Below are 22,277 nucleotides of genomic sequence, written 5' to 3' on the forward strand. Positions count from 1 at the left end.
TGCAAGACAGTTACCCATTAATTTTATCACACCAAATAGCTGCCTTCCCCCAGGGCTCTCCCTGTCAGGGCAGTCACCAGTTTGAGTGAGCAGGGCAATTTCACAAGATCAAAAGAGTGTAGGGGGGGGTCTATGACATAGACTGTCCCCGCATGAATCCAACTTCAGCAGCCCACTCAAGCCACAGATGACCTGTGGTTTTAGGGGTTTGAAAGCTGGTTTCCCTTTGCTTTGGCTCATTTCCAAAACCTCATGAGTTCCAAGAAGCAGCACAGTTCAGTATTGCCTTTTTTGAAAGCAGACAGGGAACTATGTTTCAAGTGCTGAGTCCCTGATAAAAGATATTTATTTAACAGATATGGTGCCACAAAGGTTTATTTGGGCATTTTTTTCTGTGTAAGGATAGGGGGAAAAAAGAATCAATTCACGTGGGAGTTACACCAGTCTTATCTCAAACCTACCACCAGCAGATCAGCTGCCATCCATGGGCCACCCCAACTTCAAAATTATCTCTGCAGTGTGAGGCATGAGCTGACTGCCTGAATCTCCCCTGGCTTGCTGCATCCCAAGCAGCACAAAAGACACCGAGAGCTGTCACCCTCCTGTGGGGCTGGCCCTGGCCCCAAAGAGACCCCAGCAGGAGCAGGACTGGCATGCCCAGCTCTGACTCCACGCTCTGTGTTGCTGCAAGGGTGGAGTGGCTGGGCAGTGCCACCTTCTGACCTTCCCAGTGGGTGGACTATCTCTTTGGGAGCTTGGCCAGCTGGCAGGAGCCACAGCTTCTCCTTGGCTTTCTCATTTATCAAGGTTGGATAGAGCAGTGAGAAGCAGGAGTCAGCTGCCAAGGTTTTTGCTCCCTCTGTACTCAACAGGGTCTGAAGGTAAAAATTCTGCCTGTAAAGCTGCTGTTTGCGCACAAAGTTTCAAGCCACTGCTTAAAATACATGAGAAATTATATGAGTAATACTGGAATGGGGAACTCCAGATAGGAAAAATGGTTGTAAAGTAAAAGAAAAAATAAAAGAGAAGGTGCAGGAAATGTCAAAGGTTACATTAAATTGATAAGATTATGTCAAAATCTCCAAAGCATAGATAAGCATACAATTCCTCAACTTATGGTTAAGAGATACTGACAAACAGAAATACAAAGCACATTAATTCAGCTTTTAGGCACGAGTCAACAAGGACACAGGACCCTGCCACGTTTTCATGCCCAGGTAAATGTCAAAAGGAACGTAACAAGATCCAGAGAAGGGAGGAGAAAACCCAAAGCCTGCTTGCTAAATGTCACACAGCAGCTCAGAGCCTTAGCACAAGTGCCACTGAGTCTGGACACTGAGACACACAGCAGCCTCACTACCACAGCCCAGGCTGCCTGCCTGGAATGTCCTTGGAGAGTCCGAAGGGAGCACTTCCTACTGCCCCTGCTGCCACACGGGTTTGCACATTGCATAATGTCCCCCTGCTACCTTGCACAGCTAAACCTGCTTTTCCCAGTTTTCCCCCTCCTCCATCCCCCTTCCTTTTCCAGCACAACAACCAAAGATGGCATGACCCACTCTGGCCAGGCACCATGACAAAAGTGCTTCAGACCAGAAATGCTTCAGATGTGGGTGCACACATCCTATTGGATAGACTCAGCCATGGTAGTATGTCTGGATCAGGGATTTAACTAGTAAATAACCTCCCCTACCTGTAAGTAATTTCAAGAAGATTCATGAGCGCTCCCCCACCATGCTGCTGAGAGATTTGTGAAAGCAGCTCTGGATGTTAATAATAAATTGTGCTTGTGAAACTTTAATTGATTCAGAAGAAATCAGCTTAGAGTGCGGAGGATCTCCGTGGTTTTGAATATATCACATTTGTACACGGTTGAGACTTGAAGGTTTGCTCCCCTTTCCATTGTTGTCAGCTGGAATACTGCCACTGCTTCAGTGGAATAATAACCAGGTAATACAATTCCAAGATTAAATTGTGCCCTCAGGCACAGCCTCATAAGAGGGGAGGTTCTCCATCCTTTTAACAGCAAAGGTGCCATGACTCAGAGGCCAAATGAGCAATGCTTTCCCCCTGCTCCATGAGAATGGGCCCCATAAAGAGCACCCTGGCCTGCACCAGCAGCTAAGGACAAGCCCCAACACCAGTTCAGCTGGCACACAGAGGGCAGAAACAAAGCTGTGCCCACCATCCTGCCCAGGGTACCACTGGCAGAAGAAGGAATTCTCTCCCACAGAAATTCTGAATTGTGAAACACTTACGACTGCAGCACTACCCTGTCATAGTTGAAATTTTCCATTGTGTTACCATTTTTAGCTTATATCTGCAGCTATAAGGCACTACAGGCAGCTCTGAAATAGAATCTATAGATAAGGTGTGACAGCGATGCACCACTGATATTAAAAGTTGCTGGGTTTACAAAATTCCTCTGCTTGCACAAAAGCAGAGTAACTCACCTGCTCCCTGACATGAAGAACAAGATCGAAACATTGGGATTATTGACCAAGGAAACATCAGGTGCCAATCTTGACACAGCTAAAAGAGTAAGTCAAATTCTCCCTGGGTAACTACAGCTGTTGCTGCAGGCCAAATATTTCAACAGAGAGTCTCTCATTGTGGCCCTCACAAATACAGCAACTTCCCTCACTGCAACACGTTGTGATGCAAGAAATCTTCCATTTCAGCAAGTCAGAGGAGCAGATGCAACAGCGTTTTGTCAGCATAATCCTTCTTTCAATAAGTTGTACAAAACATTTATTAAGGTTGACAGAGAGACCTTTTCCCCAGCTATATATATCAGCCTCCCTAATGCCAACCCAGGGCTCATGTTCTCAGAGAATGACACTGAAAGCTTCCTCGTTTTGAGATGGGGACAAAGATCAATAAAATTACTGCATTAACTCTGGGCTGGAGACCTCAGAGCAAATGTTTTCAAAATTCGTGAAATCATATACCTGAATGGTATCAGGGAACGTGTTAAAAATCAGATGAGCAGTTCTGGCTGAAAATGGAACAGTAATGTTTAGGGGAAGTCTGTAAAAATAAATTTTAAGTTACATGAAGTATAATTCAGTTTTTTATGTTTCCTCCTTCTGGTGACCTTTATGCCTTTAAAATAAAACGAAGAGAGCAGGAAAGACAGGAAACCAGTAGTTTTATAGAAAAGTTTCTTAGTTTCAAAAATTCTAATCTAGATATTCCCTGGTGCCCTGGGACTTAAAGATTGAGCCTAATTTTGGTTTCTAAGTCTCCTTTCTTTGTGAACTTGTCTGTAATTGTTACACATAGCTATTTCTTAATTGCATCTGCATGCTCTTTAATTGTGAAATGCCTCCCTGAGGATGTATTAGTCACAAAAGGAATGCCAGAACACAACTCACATCTAATCACTTATCCCCTCCACAGATGAGCAGTGCTCCTCATTTTTACTGCACCAGCACCAGAATTTTCAAACAACGCCGAGCTCTCATTGCAAGCATTCACTAAATGAGTCTGTGCCTGTAAGAGCCCACGTTTTTATATGCAAATGTAGCAGCTACACCAAAAAAGAGTGGAAATATGAGAGACTGGCACTCAGGCAGAGGTTCTCCAGCCTTGGGGCTGGTGGATGAACTACACAAACTCTTGAGGCCCCTTCGAGCTGGAGTTTTTAATGATTTATACAACCTCATTATGTGCAGGGTTTGCAGGTTTCAAATCAGTCCCTTTAAATAACCATAAAGGAAAAGTAGACACCAGCAGAGCCAACAACTTCTGCAGGCTATTCAGTAGTCCTTAGTCATGTGGAAAGTTCCACCAAAGTTCACAGACGATATACAGTGGAGTCAATGGGGCACAGAGATCTGATACATGGATCTCAAAACAGGACTGCTCTTCGTAAGCAGAACTGTAAATCAGGACTAAACTCTCCTGCACTCTGACTGATTAAACATGACACAGAAACGTGAGAGGCTGGGTTTTTTTTTTCCTCTCTGCACTTTCCATTTGATCAAGTGCAGAGAAACAACCCTTTAAGCACTGCATGCCAGAGGCTGTAAAAGAGCCCGTCTCACAATCATGCAACAACCACATCTGAGTGGGAAACTCTGTGGAAGATGCACAAATCAGTCTACACGAGCTGTTGACTGTCAGATAAGATAGCCACAGACATCACTACACTCCTGACCCTCAGAGACATCCCTTTATGTTTTCTAAAGCTGAATGAGGCAGTCCCAGAGACTCCAGCATGAAAATTCCTCTTCTACACTAAGCAGTTGTTGTAAGGATGGGACTGCTGGTGGGCTATTCTGTGTCAGCTGGCAGCTTTTAGCTGATTTGCTTCACTCATTCACCAGAAAATCAGCTTATATTTCATCCCTTCTGCTGCTCTCGGAACACAGCACATCCTTCATTTTGCTCTGCTTACATTTATATCCACTCTGGTCTTTGGGGCCCCAGTCCCACACAGCACTGAGCCTCAGAGCCCTCCCAAACAGAGTTCTTGAAGCGCCATCAAGCAGATCCCACAGATGGAGACTCACACCCATTCTGGCACTGGTTGAGCTGTTTCCCACCCCTTTCTCAGATGCAGACAACTCTGCCCACACAGCCAAATCCATGGGGAAGAGAGGCATAAAACACATCAAATCAGCAAGGATTACCTACAGAGGCATTGACTGTAGTACATCCAAGCAAAAAGCTTCACTGAGCAATAGAACAGTTTGGGTTGAAAGGCACCTTAAAGATCATCTCATTCCAACCCCCAGTGCCATGGGCAGGGACACCTTCGCTGTCCAAACCTGCCCTTGAACATTTCCAGGGATGGGGCATCCACAGCTTCTTTAGGCAACCTGTGCCTGGGTCTCAACACCCTTGCAGTAAAGAATTTCTTTTAATATCTAACCTCAATCTACCCTTCTTCAGCTTAAAGCCATACCCCCTTGTCTTATCACTGCATACCCTTGCAAAAAGTCTCTCTCCAGCCTTCTTGTAGACCCCTCTTGGATATTAGAAGGATGCTATCAGGTCTTTTTCTTTCAGAAAAGCTTAAAAACACCTCAATGAACCAAAGGCTTATCTTTATTTGCCAAGAAAACAAAGCTATGCACAGCACCTAAGCAAACCACCAGTAATCCCCAGGTAGCCCCCCAGCCAGCCAGTTTGCCTTGCAGAGCATTGCTGCTATCAGTCACAGATCCAGTTCAACTGCTCATTTACCTCCCTGGGGAAAGCCCCTTGGCTTCAGGACAAACAAGATCTGGCTCCAGATGTGAAAAAGGGCAGAGACGAGAATAAACAAAATCACCAGTTGCAAAAAAACCCACCAAACAGAAAACCAACAACCAAAAAACAGCAAAGAGTGAACATGAGGAATCCCATATCTACACTGTCTTGACCCATGGAAAAAGCAAACATCACACTAAAAGAAGTTGCTCTGCTAACAGTGGCTGTATGTAATTAGGAAAGGCATTCGGCTTCTGTTTTCAGCACGTAATTTTTAATTGATTTTGCTGAAAGAAACCTTAGTGTTGTTCCACTTAACAGAGTCTTTCCAGCAAAACTGGTCTCTGTAAAATGCTTATGTAAAGCTTCCTTCAAGTGTCACAGGCTCATTGTTTGAATTGGCAGGGAATTAACCTGTTGCAAAAAGCTCATTCCCTATATAAGCCAACAGTCATGAGACACACAGCTGAAGACCTGGTGGGTCTCCTCCACCAAGGAAAGGTGATGATTTCAGAGACCTGGCCAGTATCCAGCAATCCTTGCAGATCCCAGAGGAGAAAGTTTTTTCCCTGTCGTAAGAAGTGCCCCACGCATTAAGGAGATGCTCGCAGGTAACACACAGAGGAGTAAACTCTGCCTGTTAGTGTGCTTATCTTACTTTACTCAAGAGCTGGAGTTCAGCCCCAAGGCCTCATCTGGATAATTGCATTATTATTTTTTGCCTTCCAAAAGGACCATGCATCCCATTAAACACCATTGAGTCCCAGGACCAATGGTGCTCCACCAGAGCACAGGGATTCTCTGCACACCCTCCCACATCCAGATGTGTGATAGGGCACCAGCAGACCCCCAACATTTCCAGAGGGGTCAGCTGCATTAGAGACATCAATGTAGACACAAAGGCAGTGAAATGAGCTGGCCAGCATGAGCCTTCAGGATAAAACAGGCTTCTTCAGCCAGCCAATAACCAGTCCTTCTCACCAGCCTTTTAGCTCCTCTGGCTCATTACAGCTACATTACCCCTATGTTACACCTAGCCTTAAGGATGGATCTGCCCCCGTGCCTGTGCCAAGCAGTGAGCTGGGGCATGTTGTCTAACTCTACACCTCAGGCTGGCAAAGCCACCACTGAAGTCCAGGGTGCACAGCTGACACTGTGTCCTGCACGCTGTATCACCTCTGCAGGTAGTGAAGGTGTGTTCTAAAAAGAGATCCTCTCAGCATCCTGCTAGTGACACTAGCAGAGAGAAAGAAAGGTTTGTCACAGAAATTAAGGCCATGCCACTAGGCTGGGCTGACTTTTTTATGTTGCCTTTAGAAAGTTTTTACTGTATTTTACTGTAAACTTCAAAGCCCCCTCCTCCAAGAAAATCCAGCCCCACAACAACCAAATTTAATGAAATACTTGCATTTGCCCTCAATACACAAGTAGGTGACCCTGGTATGTGGATCCCCCAACTCCCAAAGCTGTACATCACCCTTTGTCAAGGTCTGAATGTGAGGGCAGCAGGACAGATCAGGCATTTTTACTGCAGTGCTACACAGAAGGAAATGTCCTGCTTTTAAAATAAACCCTTATAGTCCGCTATCTCTTTGCTTTTTAGCAGACTGTGAGTGGACCAGCTCCCTTGTACTGAGTAAAGCACTGTGCAACCTAATTCTGCTCAGATACGCTGCTTTGTTTCGTTTCTGGCATGCACAGAAGGCAAAATATGCTTCCCCTACCCTGGGAACTGCTGAACTGGAAAGTGAAAGTCGGCAAGAGCTGCCTCAAGAAAAATAACACATGCAGCCATTAGAAAAAATGACAAACCAACCTACCTATCTGCAACAGAGCCCAGCACAGTAATTTCCTTTAGAAATTATCTTAGAGAAAGCAGCAGTGCACAAAAATCGCCCTGTGAGCAAAGATTTTATTTACAATAACCATGATTATTACCTAACATTTTCCTGGCAGCATCCAGCATGAGCTGATCCCAAATACATCCTTGTCCTACTCCTCTGTGGTTAGGGGTGCCCAATACTCTGTGATGTGACACATAAAAAGATTATTTTCATGTCTGGATACAGTCCCCTCTATGATGGGCTAAGGAGCCCCACTGTAATTGCTGATTTGTTTTTTCAGGAAGCAACTATAAATAGGTGCTGCTAAGTTGACAGCTAAACCTCAGCACAGGGCAAGACAGAGACCTTTCCTTGATAAGGCCAGAAAGCCATCTCTCCTTTGTAGTGCTGCAAATGAAAAGAAAAAAATAGAGCTTTCTGAAATTGAAAGCTCTCTCTTAAAGAGCCCCATATACATACAGTGTATGTTTATGGGACTCCTATTCTGACCACAGCTTAGTAACAAATAAAGGGTTTCTCAAAATGAGGAGCAAACTCACTGAAAATTTCAGTTGAATCATAAAAAACATCCCATGAGAGAACCAATCCAGCTGTAAGCCCAGTTTTGAAATGAAAAATCACATATAGCCAAAATGCATTATCTGCCTCAGAACCCCATTCTCAGGACTTACAGCAGCAATTGCAAAAATACAGCTGTACAGCTATTTCAAATTGCTTGTGTGGCTGAAATAGGAATCAATGAACACCTGATTTTAGCAGCCACCAGCACAGTCCTGCCAGGCCACAATGACAAGCTTCAGCTACTTCTTGATGAACTTTACTTTTTGATGAACCTCTCTAGCATTTCAAAGAAAAGAAAACTCCTTTGGCAGCACTTGTGGCAAATGCAGCTTGACTAACCAGGAGAACACTCATTGCATTGGTAAATGCAGATTCTTTTCTGAACTGCTCATTCTTGAAGGGAGCAAGGAAAAATACAGCATTCTTAAATTAAGCCCAGAAGAAAACCAAATGACACAGAGTATACTAGGCCAGCAGCTCTCTTCCTCCACCGACCCTGGAAATCCAGAAAGAAGATACCTTGAAGAGCTTGTGGTAAAACCCTTTCTGGTCAGGCTATTTCTGGTGTCTCTGCTCCTTGCTCCCTAAGCAAGCACTCACATTCTTATCATAAAATCTGATCCAAACTCTTTTACACAGTGCAGTGACTCCATTCTGAGTATCCCCTTCTATCCTTCATACTCCCTCCCAGATCCTGGTATTTGTGACCTGACAGAAGCAACCTCAGCTCAGTACAGCCCCAGCCAGCTCTCTCCTCTTACATCTTCCAGACTCCCAGGTAATTAGAAGAAACCAAGTCACCCACCCCCCTGCAGATCTGCCCTGTGCAGATGAAGCTACCTGACCCCACAGCTTAACCAGTTTCTCAACAAGATCAAAGCCTGTGCAGTTGTTTGAGCAGCTTTCCAATTACTCTTCCAGTTTCTATCATGAATTACAGCAGCACTTGAAGAGTGCCAAAACCCAGAGGGATCAGTTACTCCTGCCCTGTGACAGGCAGCAGGCTGGGGCAGACAGGACAAGCTGTAAGCACAAGGCATTACATTATGCACAGACCCAGTTTTGCTGCTGAATGATTGACAATAACTACTGGATGTCACTATTTTAAGGATAATGTCATTTGCGTAATTATCTGGCAGGGTCTCTCCTCAGCGGCTGGCATTATTCACAAGGGAAGAATTAGACTGAAATCCAGCTGTAGAGTAAGGAGATTTGCTATTCTATACAGACAATCACTGTGCTTTAGAAGCTTGATACATAGGGTATGTATCACTAGTCATCTTTAGGCTCTCAGGACATGGAGAATATTAAAATGGCACTCCTTCTCTATTTCACTGTGTCACATGAGTTCATACTTTAAAATATTTTCATATTCTCTGTCCTCACCTGACCATCTGTTTCTTACAGGAGCTCAAGCCAGGAAGAGAGAGAAGCTGCTTTTACTTGACTGATCCTATCATCTCCCCATCAGATAGGAGAAGTGCCCCTTGCACAGCCCCCAGCCCTTTAACCAATTTAACTCCCGGCTATTCTGGTTTTTGTGACTTCAGACCTGAGTTTATCCGTCATGAAAGGATGTCCTACTGACTTGGTCAAACTATGTGAGGTCCCAAATCAGATGACATTTGGCCCTTTTTTCCACAGAAATGGCATTAACAGAGCTGGACTGGGATTGGAACTGGTCCCATCCTGCAACCATCTCTGGATCCCAGCAGTACAACTATAACCAAGCAGCAAAAAGAGAGACTTGACATTATTCTTTGCAGTGCTGGCATGCCACAAGTGGGACTGAGCAGGGCTACAGCAGACCATGCTCAAAAAGTCCTGCTGGATTCCAGGTAACAGCATTCCAAAGGAAACAACAGCCTGTTCCTCCTCCCCAGCACTCTGGGCACAAGGACGCCAGAGGTGTTCTGTGAGGTATGGCAGAAAGAAACTTTTCTGTACAACCAGACTGTCTCAGTGCTGACACCTCCCTGCTCCAGCTGTCCTACTCCACCCCAGAAGAGGCTTTTCCCTGCCTCTGGGGCACGAGGGAGGATGCTGGTCGAATGGTGATGCTGGCCCAGGGAGGGCTCTGCACGGCAGCCTGGCTCTGATCCACGCTGGGTGCTCTATGCCTTTATGCTTGAGCTGACAGGGGAGCACTTCAGCAGCACAGAAAGGAAAAAATACAACCAAACTGCCCTCCTGAGTACAGAAAAATGGCAAATAACAAAAGAGAGTATGGGAAATAGCTTCCTGAGAACAACCTTGAGACTTCGAGTGGAGGCTGACGCACGGAAGCAACAATGCTCCAATCTTGCTGCAAACACAAAGATGCCAGACATGGACAGGAAGGAAAAACTCCTGCTGTAGGACCATGGCAAGAGTGAAAACACTTTTAGTGGCTGAGATGAGTGGCACTGAATAGGAATGTGAAATAGATAGCGTTTAAAAACAGTAGCTACTGCAGGGAAGCAGAAGCTTTGGTGTCACCAGCACGTATTAGCCTTGAAATAATATGGCACACTGTGTCAAAAGCAACAGATCCTTACATTCACCTTGCAGAAAATCTGGGAAGGTTGCATTTAATGCCTGCCCAGACATTTCACTCCCTCCTGGGAAGTGGTGCACCTTGGCCAGTGTGCAGGGGGAACACAGAGGTACTGTGATCCCAGCTGACAGCTTGTTCCTGGTGGGCAGCAAGTGACGCTTCTTTAAGCAGAAAACTCCAGCTCTCATCTCAGCCGTGGGGCTCAGACAAAGGGAAGCAATGAATGCAGAGCTCACCGGTAAATGATGCCTCTTCCATGGAGAAACATGAGCGCTGAAATAATTTCTGCAGCGTAGAACCGGGCCCGATCTTCGTCAAAGCGCCGCGACTTCTGGATGTGGAACATCAAGTCCCCGCCGTTGACAAACTCCATCACGAAGAACAGGCGATCCTACACACAGGCAAACACAACAAACATGAACAGCATTAATCACATCCTCGCTCAGGCTTGGAAAAGTCTCAGTAAAACTATTATCTCCCGAACAAAAACAGATTAAGTAAGTGTGAGACAGTGCATGGGGGGGGAAAGGCTGATTTTTTCAGGAAAAATCAAATAGATACCAGGAAGACCTGTTAGTACCTCCTTGCCCTGCACTCCTCCCAAAAGTTTTGACCCCAGTTGTGGAATGAATTCCTATTCACATGTGGACTGGGCATGTTAGTAAGTGTGTGCTCATCAGTAATCAGCTCCCATTGGGTTTCTCTGAATTATCCTTAGCCTCAAAGAGCAGGGAATGATACCCCTACTCTCTGAGCTGAGTGGCTCAAGAGAAATCTCAAAAAAAATCACTCATTCCCTCGTAAACACCTCAGATCTCTGGGGAAAACTGCCCCATAACACAATGTACATAGCCAGAGTGCAGCTTCACCACAACAGCACAACACTGTCTCAAGGATATCCCAACATTATTTCTGGAGAATGTGGGCTGTTTTCCAGGATAGAATTTCCTGCCATACACTCGTATGGCAGCTGCTTTTTGGGCCCTCAGGTTCCAGCTTTCCTCTGATAAACCTGTAGACGCCTCTGGGCAATAGAGGAACTGATAAGGATGAGGTATAAATAAAAGTTTCTGCTGAGGAGAAAAGCAACCTGTTTGATAAAGTTCCGTTCATTAACCACAGCTGTTGATCTCTGAGGTTTCTTTTTTGACTTTGTTCTGGCTTTCGCAAAATCCTACAGATAGGGAGGCACTTGTTTAAGCTGTGTGCTTAACAGTGGGTAGGGGTTTCACATGAGTTCACTTGATTGGGAGAGGAAGGACACAGAGGGTTTTGGCACAAAAATAAACCCTGTAATTGTTGCAGTCCAGTTCAAAAATTTCTCTCAGCAATTGTTTCAGGACTTTCGGTATTTGTTGTTTCAGTTTTTCTCTGAATGTCAGGAACAAGCAGATTGGAAAACAGGCATAGAATTCAACTGAGATCAGCCAGGCTTTTAATGGTAATATTTGCCCTTCTTTCCCACAAGCTTCTTCTCAGGTCTGATATTAATTATCTGCAAGCTACTTTTAAACCCTCTCTAAGTTTAAGAGGATAAGAAATGTTGTGCTCCACTTTCTGGCAGCCAGCCAGCTTGAAATGACTACTGGTATTAACATCTTGAGATGCACATGGCAGAAGAAAAACAACCAGAAATTCCCTCATTTCTCAGTGGACATGAACAGGAAAGCAAATGGTTTGTAACACATGAGGACAGCTTGCTTCACATAGCCAACCTAGGTTCTGCCCAACAGCTCCTTCTGGGCTCTTTCCAGAAGGTAAAGATCATTAAATCATAGAATCTTCTGGGATGGAAAAGACCTTTACAGATAATCAACCACTAACCCAACTCTGCCAAGCCCACCACTAAACCATGTCCCCAGGTGCCATACATCTACACTTCTTTTAAATACCTCCAGTGATGGTGACTCCACCATTGCCCTGGGCACACTGTTCCAGGCAGCTTCATCCTTTCAGTGAAGAAATTGTTCCTAAAATCCAATCTAAACTTCCCCTGGTGCAACTTCAGACCATTTCCTCTTGTCCTGTCCCTTGTTCCCTGGGAGTAGAGCCTGACCCTCACCTGGCTGCTCTACTCTCCTGTCAGGGAGCTGTAGAGAGTGAGAAAGTCCCTCCTGTGCCTCCTCTTCCCCAGTCTCACTCCCTCCAGCTCCCTCAGCTGCTCCTTGTCAGATATGTGCTCCAGTCCCCTGCCCAGCTCCTCTGTCTTTCCCTGGACACACTCCAGGACATCAATGTCCTCCTTGCAGTGAGGGTCCCAACCTGAAGGCAGAATTTGAGGTGCAGCCTCACCATTGCCCCCAGCACTCTCACAACACTACTGCAGCACCAAGGCCACGTGCTGAATGCCATCTCCAGTCCATATACACAACAACACCTCATGGCTTCACTCTGTCTTTATGAGAGGGCACTGAAAGACACCCGAGCTGGCTTGTCCAGGCAGCAGTCTGAGCCAGAGCAGCACAAACTGCAAACCCATCACCAGCCTGGCTCTTCAGCCCACATCAGCCCTCTAATGCCACATCTTCAGTGCAGATGGTTAAACTCAGTCAGGCTGTGCTGTGCCTGCCTGTTCCTCCAGCTGCAGCACAGGTATCACCTCTGCCTCGCCAGTCAGGCTGGCTTTTACATCTCCTTGTTATTCTTTCCCACCTCCTTCCTTGCTGATCTCGCCACATGACACAGGCTTATCTAGCCCAGCTTGTCCAGGCATCTCCTCAAGCCCACACTTAAAACGAAATCCCTCTTGCCAGATCCCCAACAGGAAGCAATTTAATTTACCAGCAGCCTGGTGAGGGATAGTGTGTGCATTTATGTAAGTGATACACATGCCTGTATAAACACGCAGGCACTTAGGTGAACACACATGGATTTTCTACTCTTTCCTTAAAGGTGACCTTCAAGGAAACAAAGTCAACACTTCCTATCTTAAAACATGTATGTCCAGCTTCTCCAGACAGGCAAAACTCCACAGCCCACCTCAGACTTCTGGTTGTACTTGTCTTTATTATGATGCTTACAGAAAGACACTACTTATTTCTCAAATGCTCAGGTAAGCACTAAAATAACTGATTTTAATATTCACATCATTGCTGCCATGGAATTATAGCAGCTTTTTGCTAGAAACTGATTTTGCTTCAGAATAACTGCAAACCTGAGCAAGTATAACTGCACGTGTTATATGGTCACACTCACCCATGGGCTCATTTCACTGGTCAAGCAGAGACACAGAACTTTGGGTTACTCCATTCTTATTATTTTATTTTTTTTCAGTTTACTTAAAGGAGGTCCATCTTATTGTCTGCCTGGTTTCCTAACACTTAGAAATGCCATAGGGCTGCTGAAGAAAAGAGCAGGATAGGTATTACAACTGGTTTATAATGCAGCATTTATGCACTGGTCTGCTACATTCCTGGCAACAAGCATTTGTAAAACCTGCACTAATGACAATCCTTTGGGGAAAAGCATCTAAAAGCCAGGCAAGGCCTTCCAGTTTTACTCTTAAGGAAGACCATCAGCTTGTTAAACTGTAAAGACCAACCAATTCTCCCAGGAATCATTAAGAAATAAAATAAACAGTGGCATCCTATTAAAAATAAAAAAAGAAAGGAGGGGAAGGAAAGAGGGGGGAAGGAAAAGAAATGAGGGGGAAAGAAGGAGGGAGCTGGAGGGAAGGGGAAGAAGAGGAGAGAAGAGGGGAAAAGAGGGAGGGAGGGATGGGCAGGGGGAAGAAGGGAGAAGAGGGAGGGAAAGACAAACAGAAAAAAAGAAGGAAAAATAAAAAAAGAAGGCAATTTACAGCCAGAAGAGTAAGCCTGAATAAATAACTTAAGAAGAGGCTAGAAAAAGTGAATCTTTAAACACCTGATAGTTCAGACACTTGCAAATTTGACCTGACTTAAGAGTCAGTTCTGTATCTCCTCCTTTCTTGGGGATTACCAGTGGGAATTAGGAGGAGTTGAAAGCTGGATTGTTTTTTGACAGGGCCCAATGCTGAACTCCTCACATGTCTATTTTTCAATTGTGCTTTGCCCAGAAGTCTGCCTGGTCTGGTATCTCTGTTTGACGTACTAAGAAAGGAGCATTTGAGTCAACAGGAAACAGTGACACGAAAGGCTTCACAGCAAGTGGCAGCCACAGGAGGAAATCACATTGCACCACTCCTGGACTGGGATCAAGATGAATAAACTCAGAGCAATTGTTACTGTAAACTGAAAAAAAACACTTGGAGGAAACAAAATCCATGGGATCAGGCGGGTTTATTTCAAGGCTGGCCTACATGTAAAGATTAATCCTGTCAATTTTCACACAAGAGAGCTGTCCTTTTTTTTTTCTTTAAAAATAATTTATTTATTTTAATTTCAGCTTTCCATCCCTATTTGTTCACCTTACAGCAGGGCAGGGGCTGACAGCACAGCACAGCAGTGGTTGACAGCAGCTACATATACCCATTATATTTGTTCATTTTCTTAGGGGGTTTTGTGGGGCTTGAAGAAAGTCCCTAAAATGCAAGAGCCACCGAGAAGGACAATTCACACACTGGTTATTGCCCCTTGCAAACACTAAAATCCACCTCAAGCATCACTTTAGTCCATTGTCCTCCCCAGCTCTACAAGCTGTTTTGGATCCTCATACCTTTCCTCTCTGTCATCACAGGGGAAGAAAAAAAATCCAGATTTTATTTAAAGATGATCCTTTTTCTCCCTGTGCCCAAAAAAGACAGTGTGATGGCCAGCTTTTATCCTCTTCTGCTTAAAAGTCATAGCTGATATCCACGTACAACCCACACAAGACCAAAGACCTTCTGGGACCTTACCACCAATCACAAGGGTCCAATTTTCCCACACAAAAAAATCAGCCTGGCTCAGGAATTCCACTTAGTCCACATTTTATCTTTTTGGAAATAATTCATGCACACAACTCTGCAGGAAATTAGCTTTGGGCTCAATCTGAGTTCACTGAAGCCAAAGGGCTTCCCCAAGAAAACAGTAATTTTTCCCTGTTTTGGTAGTTTATGCTTTGCAGAGCAGAAGGGAGGCTTTCCAAATCATCCCCAAACAGAGACAGCTGTGTCGCTGCTTCCCAGAGAAACTTTATTGTTTCCAAAAAGAGTAGCAGAGCTTAGGGAGCTTGCAAGCAAATTATTACAAGATAATTACAAGAGCTGGCAGGCTCTCTCAGTGTTCCCAATGCTCTCTCTATGGTCCACAACCCCCACACAAAGCAAATCTGCCCTAGGTCTTGCTGAGAGCGAGCAAATAAACCGTGATTTCTCAGCACTGGGCTCCAGAAAGCCACATGTCCAACTCCCAGCAGCTCAAGTGGCCATCTGTATCTGGGTCAAGGCACTGCAAAGCACAGGACCCGGAGGAAGAGTAAGAAACAGGTTTGTAACTGAATATTCATTTTTGTAGGACTAACACGGTCTTACCCCACTCTTAGATGCTGCTCTGTGAGGAAATGCCCATCCTCCATACCCAGGCCTTCACAGAACCTATGAATTCCTGTTGGAAATGCCTCCCTTCCATAGCCATCCCTTCACAGCACTCACAGACCCCGTGAATTCCTGTTGGAAATGCTTCCCTCCTCCCTAACTGGGGTTCTTCAACATCCTCATGAGGGAAGCAAAGGGGCAGGCACTGATCTCTCTGGTGCCCAGTGACAGGACCCGAGGGAATGGCTTGAAGTTGTGTCAGGGAAGGTTTAGGTTGGATATTAGGACAAGGTTCTTCCCCCAGAGGGTGGCTGGGCACTAGAACAGGCTCCCCAGGGCAGTGTCACAGCACCAAACCTGGCACAGCCCACGGAGGGTTTGGACAATGCTCTCGGGGACAGGGTGTGACACTTGGGGATGGTGCTGTGCAGGGCCAGCAGCTGGACTCAGTGGTGCTAATGGGTCCCTTCCAGCTCAGCTTATTCTGTGATTCCATTATTCCAAAGCCAGCCAGTCACAGAATTCAAAGATTTTATGAACTCCTGTTGGAAATGCCTCCCCCTCTATACCCAGCCCTTGGACCAGGGCAGCCCTGCACCCCCACGATCCACCTGCTGCTTCCAGCTCCAAGGGTTAAGGAGAACAGGCTATCCCAGGGGGGTTACACATGGTTTCAAACCCAGGGAGCATCAGAGGTGTCTTGTGAACAGCCTCACCACCAAGCAGTCACTACAACAACCCTTGCACAAACACGTGTGAGCACAGGAGCAGACCTAATGAGCTCAGCCACAAATTTCCAGACAAAGCCAATCTCACCTGACTACAACACAGCAAGGCAGTGACTGATGTCAGGTGAAGATTTGGTCCTTTGATCTCAAATCACAGCAGCTACACCAAGGGACACCCCTGCCCCATGCTGGCTCAGATGGAACCCCATGCACGTGGCCCAGGACTCCCAGACAGAGTTTGGGGTTTACAGCAGGTTTTACAGCCATCTGCTCACCGAGCAGTGCTGCTCTGCTGAGCTGTTCTTCCTCCCTGCTTCAGTAGCTGCAGAAGTGCCTGCCAGCCCCAGGAACCACTTCTGCCTCAGGGAACCCAGCCACACACAGCCCTGGGGTTACCAAGATGAGGGCTGACTGCATGATGCAGCTGAAAGGCTAAGAAAGGGAGGGTTTCTTTCTTCTGCTGGTTTTGGGTGGTTTTTTAAGCTAGAAGGAGGTGCAGTGAAAATTAAGCCAACTCAGAATGGGCATAAGGTGCATGTGGTGTCTCCTCCAGGCTGGGCAGCTGGTGAACACATTTCTGAGAATCTCAGGTCATTTCCCCACGATTAACAACGAGTCACCAACCACAGTCACAATCAAGTAAATGAGGCAGTAATCACTGGTTACCCAGCACCTCTGCTCTCTGAGGAGTCCAGTGCAGGGAGGCATATACACATCACCCAGAGAATCATGAATTGGCTCTTGCACTTGCATAAATAAACTCTGCAGGGTCCCTTGGGGTGAAGGTGGCCCTGGCACCCGGGTGCACAGTGCAGCATCAACATCAAACTCATTCCAGAGGAGCTCAATGATGACAACCACAAACCAGGATGAGCTGAGGGGAGTTGTGGGTTCCCCACTTGCCCCAGGGAAAAAAACCCAAAACAAACCAGCCCAAATCTAACTGCATCCTCCGAATTCCTGCCCATATTTTCTTAACCACTTGGCTGAAATATCAAGCTGAGACGCCAGAGAGTTTTTGTAACAGGCAAATTCAATCATTTGTCTGGAACAATGCATCTTCTGGGGTATTCAAGTGAACCAGACACACACCCTTCCTCCTCACCCCCTCCCTGCAAGACACCCTAATTCAAAGCAGTGCTACACTATCAGCTCATTTTTTCACTAGAAACTTTTACACAGCATACGTGCAAAAGGATGATTATCTTGTTCACCTGCACCTATTCCATTTGAAAGAAGACCAGACCCAAATTAGAAAAAAAACCAAAACTCAGATAAGCCAACCAATTATGTACAAATAATGTCTGGTTTTTTAATCCCAATTAAAAAAAAAAAAAAAAAAAAAGACATTTTGAGCATCATTAAAATGTGGTATTGAAAGGATACAAAGAAAGAAAAGAAAAAGCAGCACATAATCTTCCCTCCCAGACCTTTTAAAATGGTAAAGAAAACTACATAAATACTCCTTCCCACCTGAAAGATTAAAAAAATTCAAAGGACTGACTGAACTTAGAGGGGAATAAACTGAGAAATAAGGAACTAGTGTATGACATTACAGACATTACCTGTTAATCAAAGATTTATAGGTCATCTGCACTCCTCAGCTGGCTGCTGGCACCTTGGTGTCTCAGAACAGAATAGCCCTGTAAATACCATGCTTTTTTTACAGCCCTCAGTTCAAGAAGGCTACTGAAATTGGTCTTTTCAGTTTAGAGTGATCAACCTACAACAGCTCTTCCTGTTTTACAAAATACTGAGCTCTTCAATACCTGCTGGCTCAGGCAGGGCTAGGGAAGGCTAGAGACCTCTACAAGCTCAGCCAAAGGTCTGCACAAAAATTAAGAGTGCCCAAACACCCAAAAAGCCACTTGGAATCAGCTTGCTGTGAGGATTTGTGAATCACTTTCTTGTGTTAAACATCACCTGGAAAGCCATATGGATTCGAAGAGACTGAAACCTAAAGCACCACTGGCTCACACCTCAGTTAGTCACCTCTCTCTGAATTTAGATTGCCTTTGTTTTTTTCATTCCCTTCCTCCTCAATACTGACTGGCACCTGCTTGCTCAGGGCTGCTTGAGAGCTGCTTCCATTTTGATCTCTCTTTATGCCACAACTTCCTTGATTCGAAAATATTAGTTTCACATCCTGTGGCTAACCATAGGCAACACACTTAGCTACCCTTGCACTGAGCTTGATTTGTCCAAGCTACAGTCTGTCCCCTAAGCCACTGCAGATGGAGACAAGCATTTATATCAGCTTCATGAAAATGCAAATATCCCAAGTCCCTCAACCATGTGGGGTCAGAAAGTTACACTGGGGAGCTATGACAGGACGATGGCAGCTGACCCTTCCAACCCTGCAGCTCATGTTTTCACCTCAGCTCACATCGCCTCAGTGCGCAGCCCAAGCGTGGATGTCCAGCAAAGTTCACAGATTAGAGTCAGAAATGTCAGTCTGATCTTGTTTCACCTCCTGCCTGCAAAAAAAAAACAACCCTGGCCTCAAATGTTCCTGCAATGAAGTGACCACTGCAAGGTGTCAGTGCAGATTGTCAGAAAAAGCAGAGCCTTTCCGAGCAGGCCGCAGAGGCCTCGCACGTCAGGTTTACTGACAAATGGAACCAGCGTGCCAGCAAACACATCAGGGGGTTTTGGTGGATGTGAACACAGTCAAACCACAGGAAGATGCACTTTCAACCAGCCTGCCCTTATTCTGTGCTAGACAGGAGCCGGAGGAAAGCAGAAACTGTCTGTCCCTGCTGTGGTCACAAAGCCATCGTGATGGCTCCACGGTGCGCACACCTGCAGGATCTGCACGGGAGAGTTAAGGTGAAGAGAGGAAATTGCCCTGTACCTCCCTGTCCAAGGACTCCCCAAAAACCAACCTGCCACCCCAGGTAAAGAACAACTCAAGCTCCTTCAAGTCTGACTAGCAGAGCTTTCCAGCAGAGTGGCTTAGGGCTAACACAGGTGTCAACTCTCAAGAGTAAGAGAAAAAGTCTCAGTGCATGCAGAAAAGCATCCAAGATGTGCAATTGGCTGTCACGTAAATGCACACAGGGAGTTGTGCCTCCACAACATGCCACAGAGGAAATGCTGGGGGTTCAGAGCCAGAGAGTGGATCAAAGCCATCCCCTGCTCCCAAAAGGCTCCCTCCCAGTACCTTTCAAAGAGAACATCAAAGAGGCCTTGCTGAGCGCCCACCAGCGCACTCCGAAGTCTATGTCAGGGCACTTGTTCATCTCTCAGAGCTGCAGGAAGGCTGTCACTGCCTCTCCAGCCTCCCTCACCTCCACCACACCAGGCTCTGCCCTGTGCTCTACCCCTTTGGTGACACTGGAGCAGGTGGGGGACAACCAGGCTGATGCTGGAGATACCCTGAGGAGCCATGACTGAGGACTCCCCTGGACATACAAGGGCATTCAGACCTCCCTTGTGCAACCTAGGGACAAGGGATGGGTGAGCTGCCACCCCTCAGTGCCACCCCTTTGGCTTGTGGGCCCTCACTTGAAAATGATGCCCCTGTTGAAGGCTCTAGGTCAGCTCTAACACTTCCAGGAGCTGAAATACAGGCTCCTCTCTTGAAACATCTGGGTGACCCATGACAAGATGACCATGCTGATGATCCTGACAGAACTGCCTAAGTGCCCCAAAAGCTGGTGGAGATGCAGAGAATCCTTTCCTTTCCATGCTGAGAGCATGGCATCAGCCCTCAGCCAGTAATGGGGACAAAAAGCTGTGTGCCAAACAGCAGGCTGCTCTCGTAAAATGGGACCAGTTCCATGATTATACTGTCCTGAGTCCCAGGCCAGTCCTGCCTGGCTTAAATAGCACCCCTGCTCATTATTCCCTTGAAGGACGCTCGTTATAGGAAATCACATCCCTCTGCCAAGTTCTCGTGTCTCACTATTTTTGGAACAACAGGGGCAGGCTCTGAGCCTCAGCAACTGTCAGCAGAGCCAGAGGGAAAGCAAATCCATATAACGATCAGGCTGGCTGACGGGACAGTGCTGGGAACAGCATCGCCTGGGGACAGTCCCCTGGAAGGACCCTTTGGTCACGAGAAAAGGGATAAGGGCAATGAACAGAAAACCCAGAAGCTGTTTGACACTGTTTGCATGGGAAGCCATCTCCCCCAGCCCTTTTCATTCTCATGCATATGAGTGGAGACAAAAGGATTTAAAAGCAAAGCACCTGTACAGGAAGGATGGCTCCTAAACCCCAAAGAAGACAAGACCTACTTACTGCAAACTGATTTTAATTAAAACATTCCAGGATTCACATTCCCCAGGATTATATTACTGAGTTAGCTATTCATACATATAGCCCCTTTCACCCCTTGTAGGACAGTATTGTTGAGGTGTTGGATGACACCAGTGTCAGGTAAACAGAAACAAACACTTTTTGGTATTTGTGACCCCTACTGCAGGATCCACGATTATCCACAGGTCTCAGCACCTGTCAGCAACTCACAGATTACTGGAGCGGAAGCATAATCCTCTCTGACACTAAAGAATTATTCTAAGACCCTAGAAAAAGCAGAGGTAAATGGCTTAGGCAAGGTGGAAAGCTCCCAAGGCAAAGACTTCAATTGAAAAAAAAATTAAAAATTTGAAAAAATAGAGAGGTGGTGAGCAAGGAAGACCTCCTTGCTCTTGACCCACAGATGCAGCTGAGGCAGAATTTAAATTGCCCCCCTGCAATGGAGCATCTGGACTCCTTCCTTGCCTTTCACAGGAAAGGAATCCAGAGGTTCAAGTCCAAAACTGCCCAGCCCAGTGCTGGGCACACAGATGGACACATCCAGCCTCTGCCAGCCTGCTGAGCTGCTGATATTTCATCTTTACACTCTGGAAACTGTGACCCACAGCAGGCAGAGACAGCCCTTGCAGCTCCTACCACCTAGTGGCTGCAGGATTCAGCCCTGATGGAGCTTGGAGGCTGCCTGGAGCTCGGGCAGCCCCAGCCTACCCTGGGCAAATAAAGCTGCCCTTGCTGGCAGGAATCACTTAAGCTGCAGCTGAGACTAAAACAGGCTCACACTGAGCAGAGGCAGCACAAGAGAACAGAAAACCTTTCTGAAAACCATCAGTGGCTAATGTAAGCTCAGAAGAACCCCAGCCAGCTCTAAAATAGGCAAGCAGAAATAGCAGCAGTATAGAGGAACTCGGGTAATGCATTGCTGTTTCAGGTACTTCTGCCTGCTCAGCTAATCATAAACCCACAGAATGGTTTGGGTTGGAAGGGATGTTAAAGATCATCTAGTTACAACCCTCCTCTCCTCTACGGGACACCTATCACTAGATCAAGTTGCTCAGAGCTTCATCCAGCCTGGCCTTGGGCCCTTCCAGGGATGGGGCATCCCTGGAATAACGCTGCATTCCTGGCACCACACATCACACCGTGCAGCACAGACATGTCCCAGGCTGTTAAAGTCACCCCCAGGCTGCTTAAGCCAGGGGAAGAGTTTGCTGGTTTGGGTGGGATACTGTAAAAGAAACAGAATTCAAACGGCTCTGGATCCAGCCAAATTCTCAGACCCTACGAGCGCTCTGTCCTCAAGTTGCAGCAGCATCTCAAGCACTTCCAAGACATTTGAACTTTATTATGACTTTCCATGATTTCCTCTTGAACTGGGATGGGAGAGGCCATAACTGGACACCCCTGGGACAGGTGCAGCCTCACCAGTGCCAGGCAGAATGAATATTGACTTTTCCAAGTTCCTGAAGCAGTCCAGTCCATAATTTAGCTCTCATTCCATGGAGCTGCACTGCTGGCTCAGACTAAACCTGGCACCTACCATAAGCCCTGTCTGCCTTCCAGCTGGGTACTGCTCCCTACCAGTCAGTCCCAGCTTGTCCTGGTCTTATGGGATCAGGCTTTGACTTGGCCTTGACAAATGGTAAGAGGCCTCAGAATGTCTAGTTCTTGAAAATTCCCTAAGGCAGATCCAGTAGGTCATTATGTATCCAGGA

General features: G+C 46.3%; 1 protein-coding gene across 3 annotated transcripts in view; it reads right to left on the reverse strand.

Moving 5' to 3' along the window:
• Positions 1-22,277, reverse strand: part of PRKCH (protein kinase C eta) — a 147,213-nt gene that overhangs the window by 68,514 nt on the left and 56,422 nt on the right. For all 3 annotated transcript variants that reach the window (XM_086895149.1, XM_023927374.2, XM_086895150.1), the window contains one exon: positions 10,377-10,531. In XM_086895149.1, coding sequence (XP_086751275.1) covers positions 10,377-10,531 — 155 coding nt within the window. The remainder of the gene's footprint in view (positions 1-10,376; positions 10,532-22,277) is intronic.

The sequence above is a fragment of the Cyanistes caeruleus genome, chromosome 6 (assembly GCF_971803275.1).
Source record: "Cyanistes caeruleus chromosome 6, bCyaCae1.hap1.1, whole genome shotgun sequence".
In the NCBI taxonomy this organism is placed as follows: Eukaryota; Metazoa; Chordata; class Aves; order Passeriformes; family Paridae; genus Cyanistes; species Cyanistes caeruleus.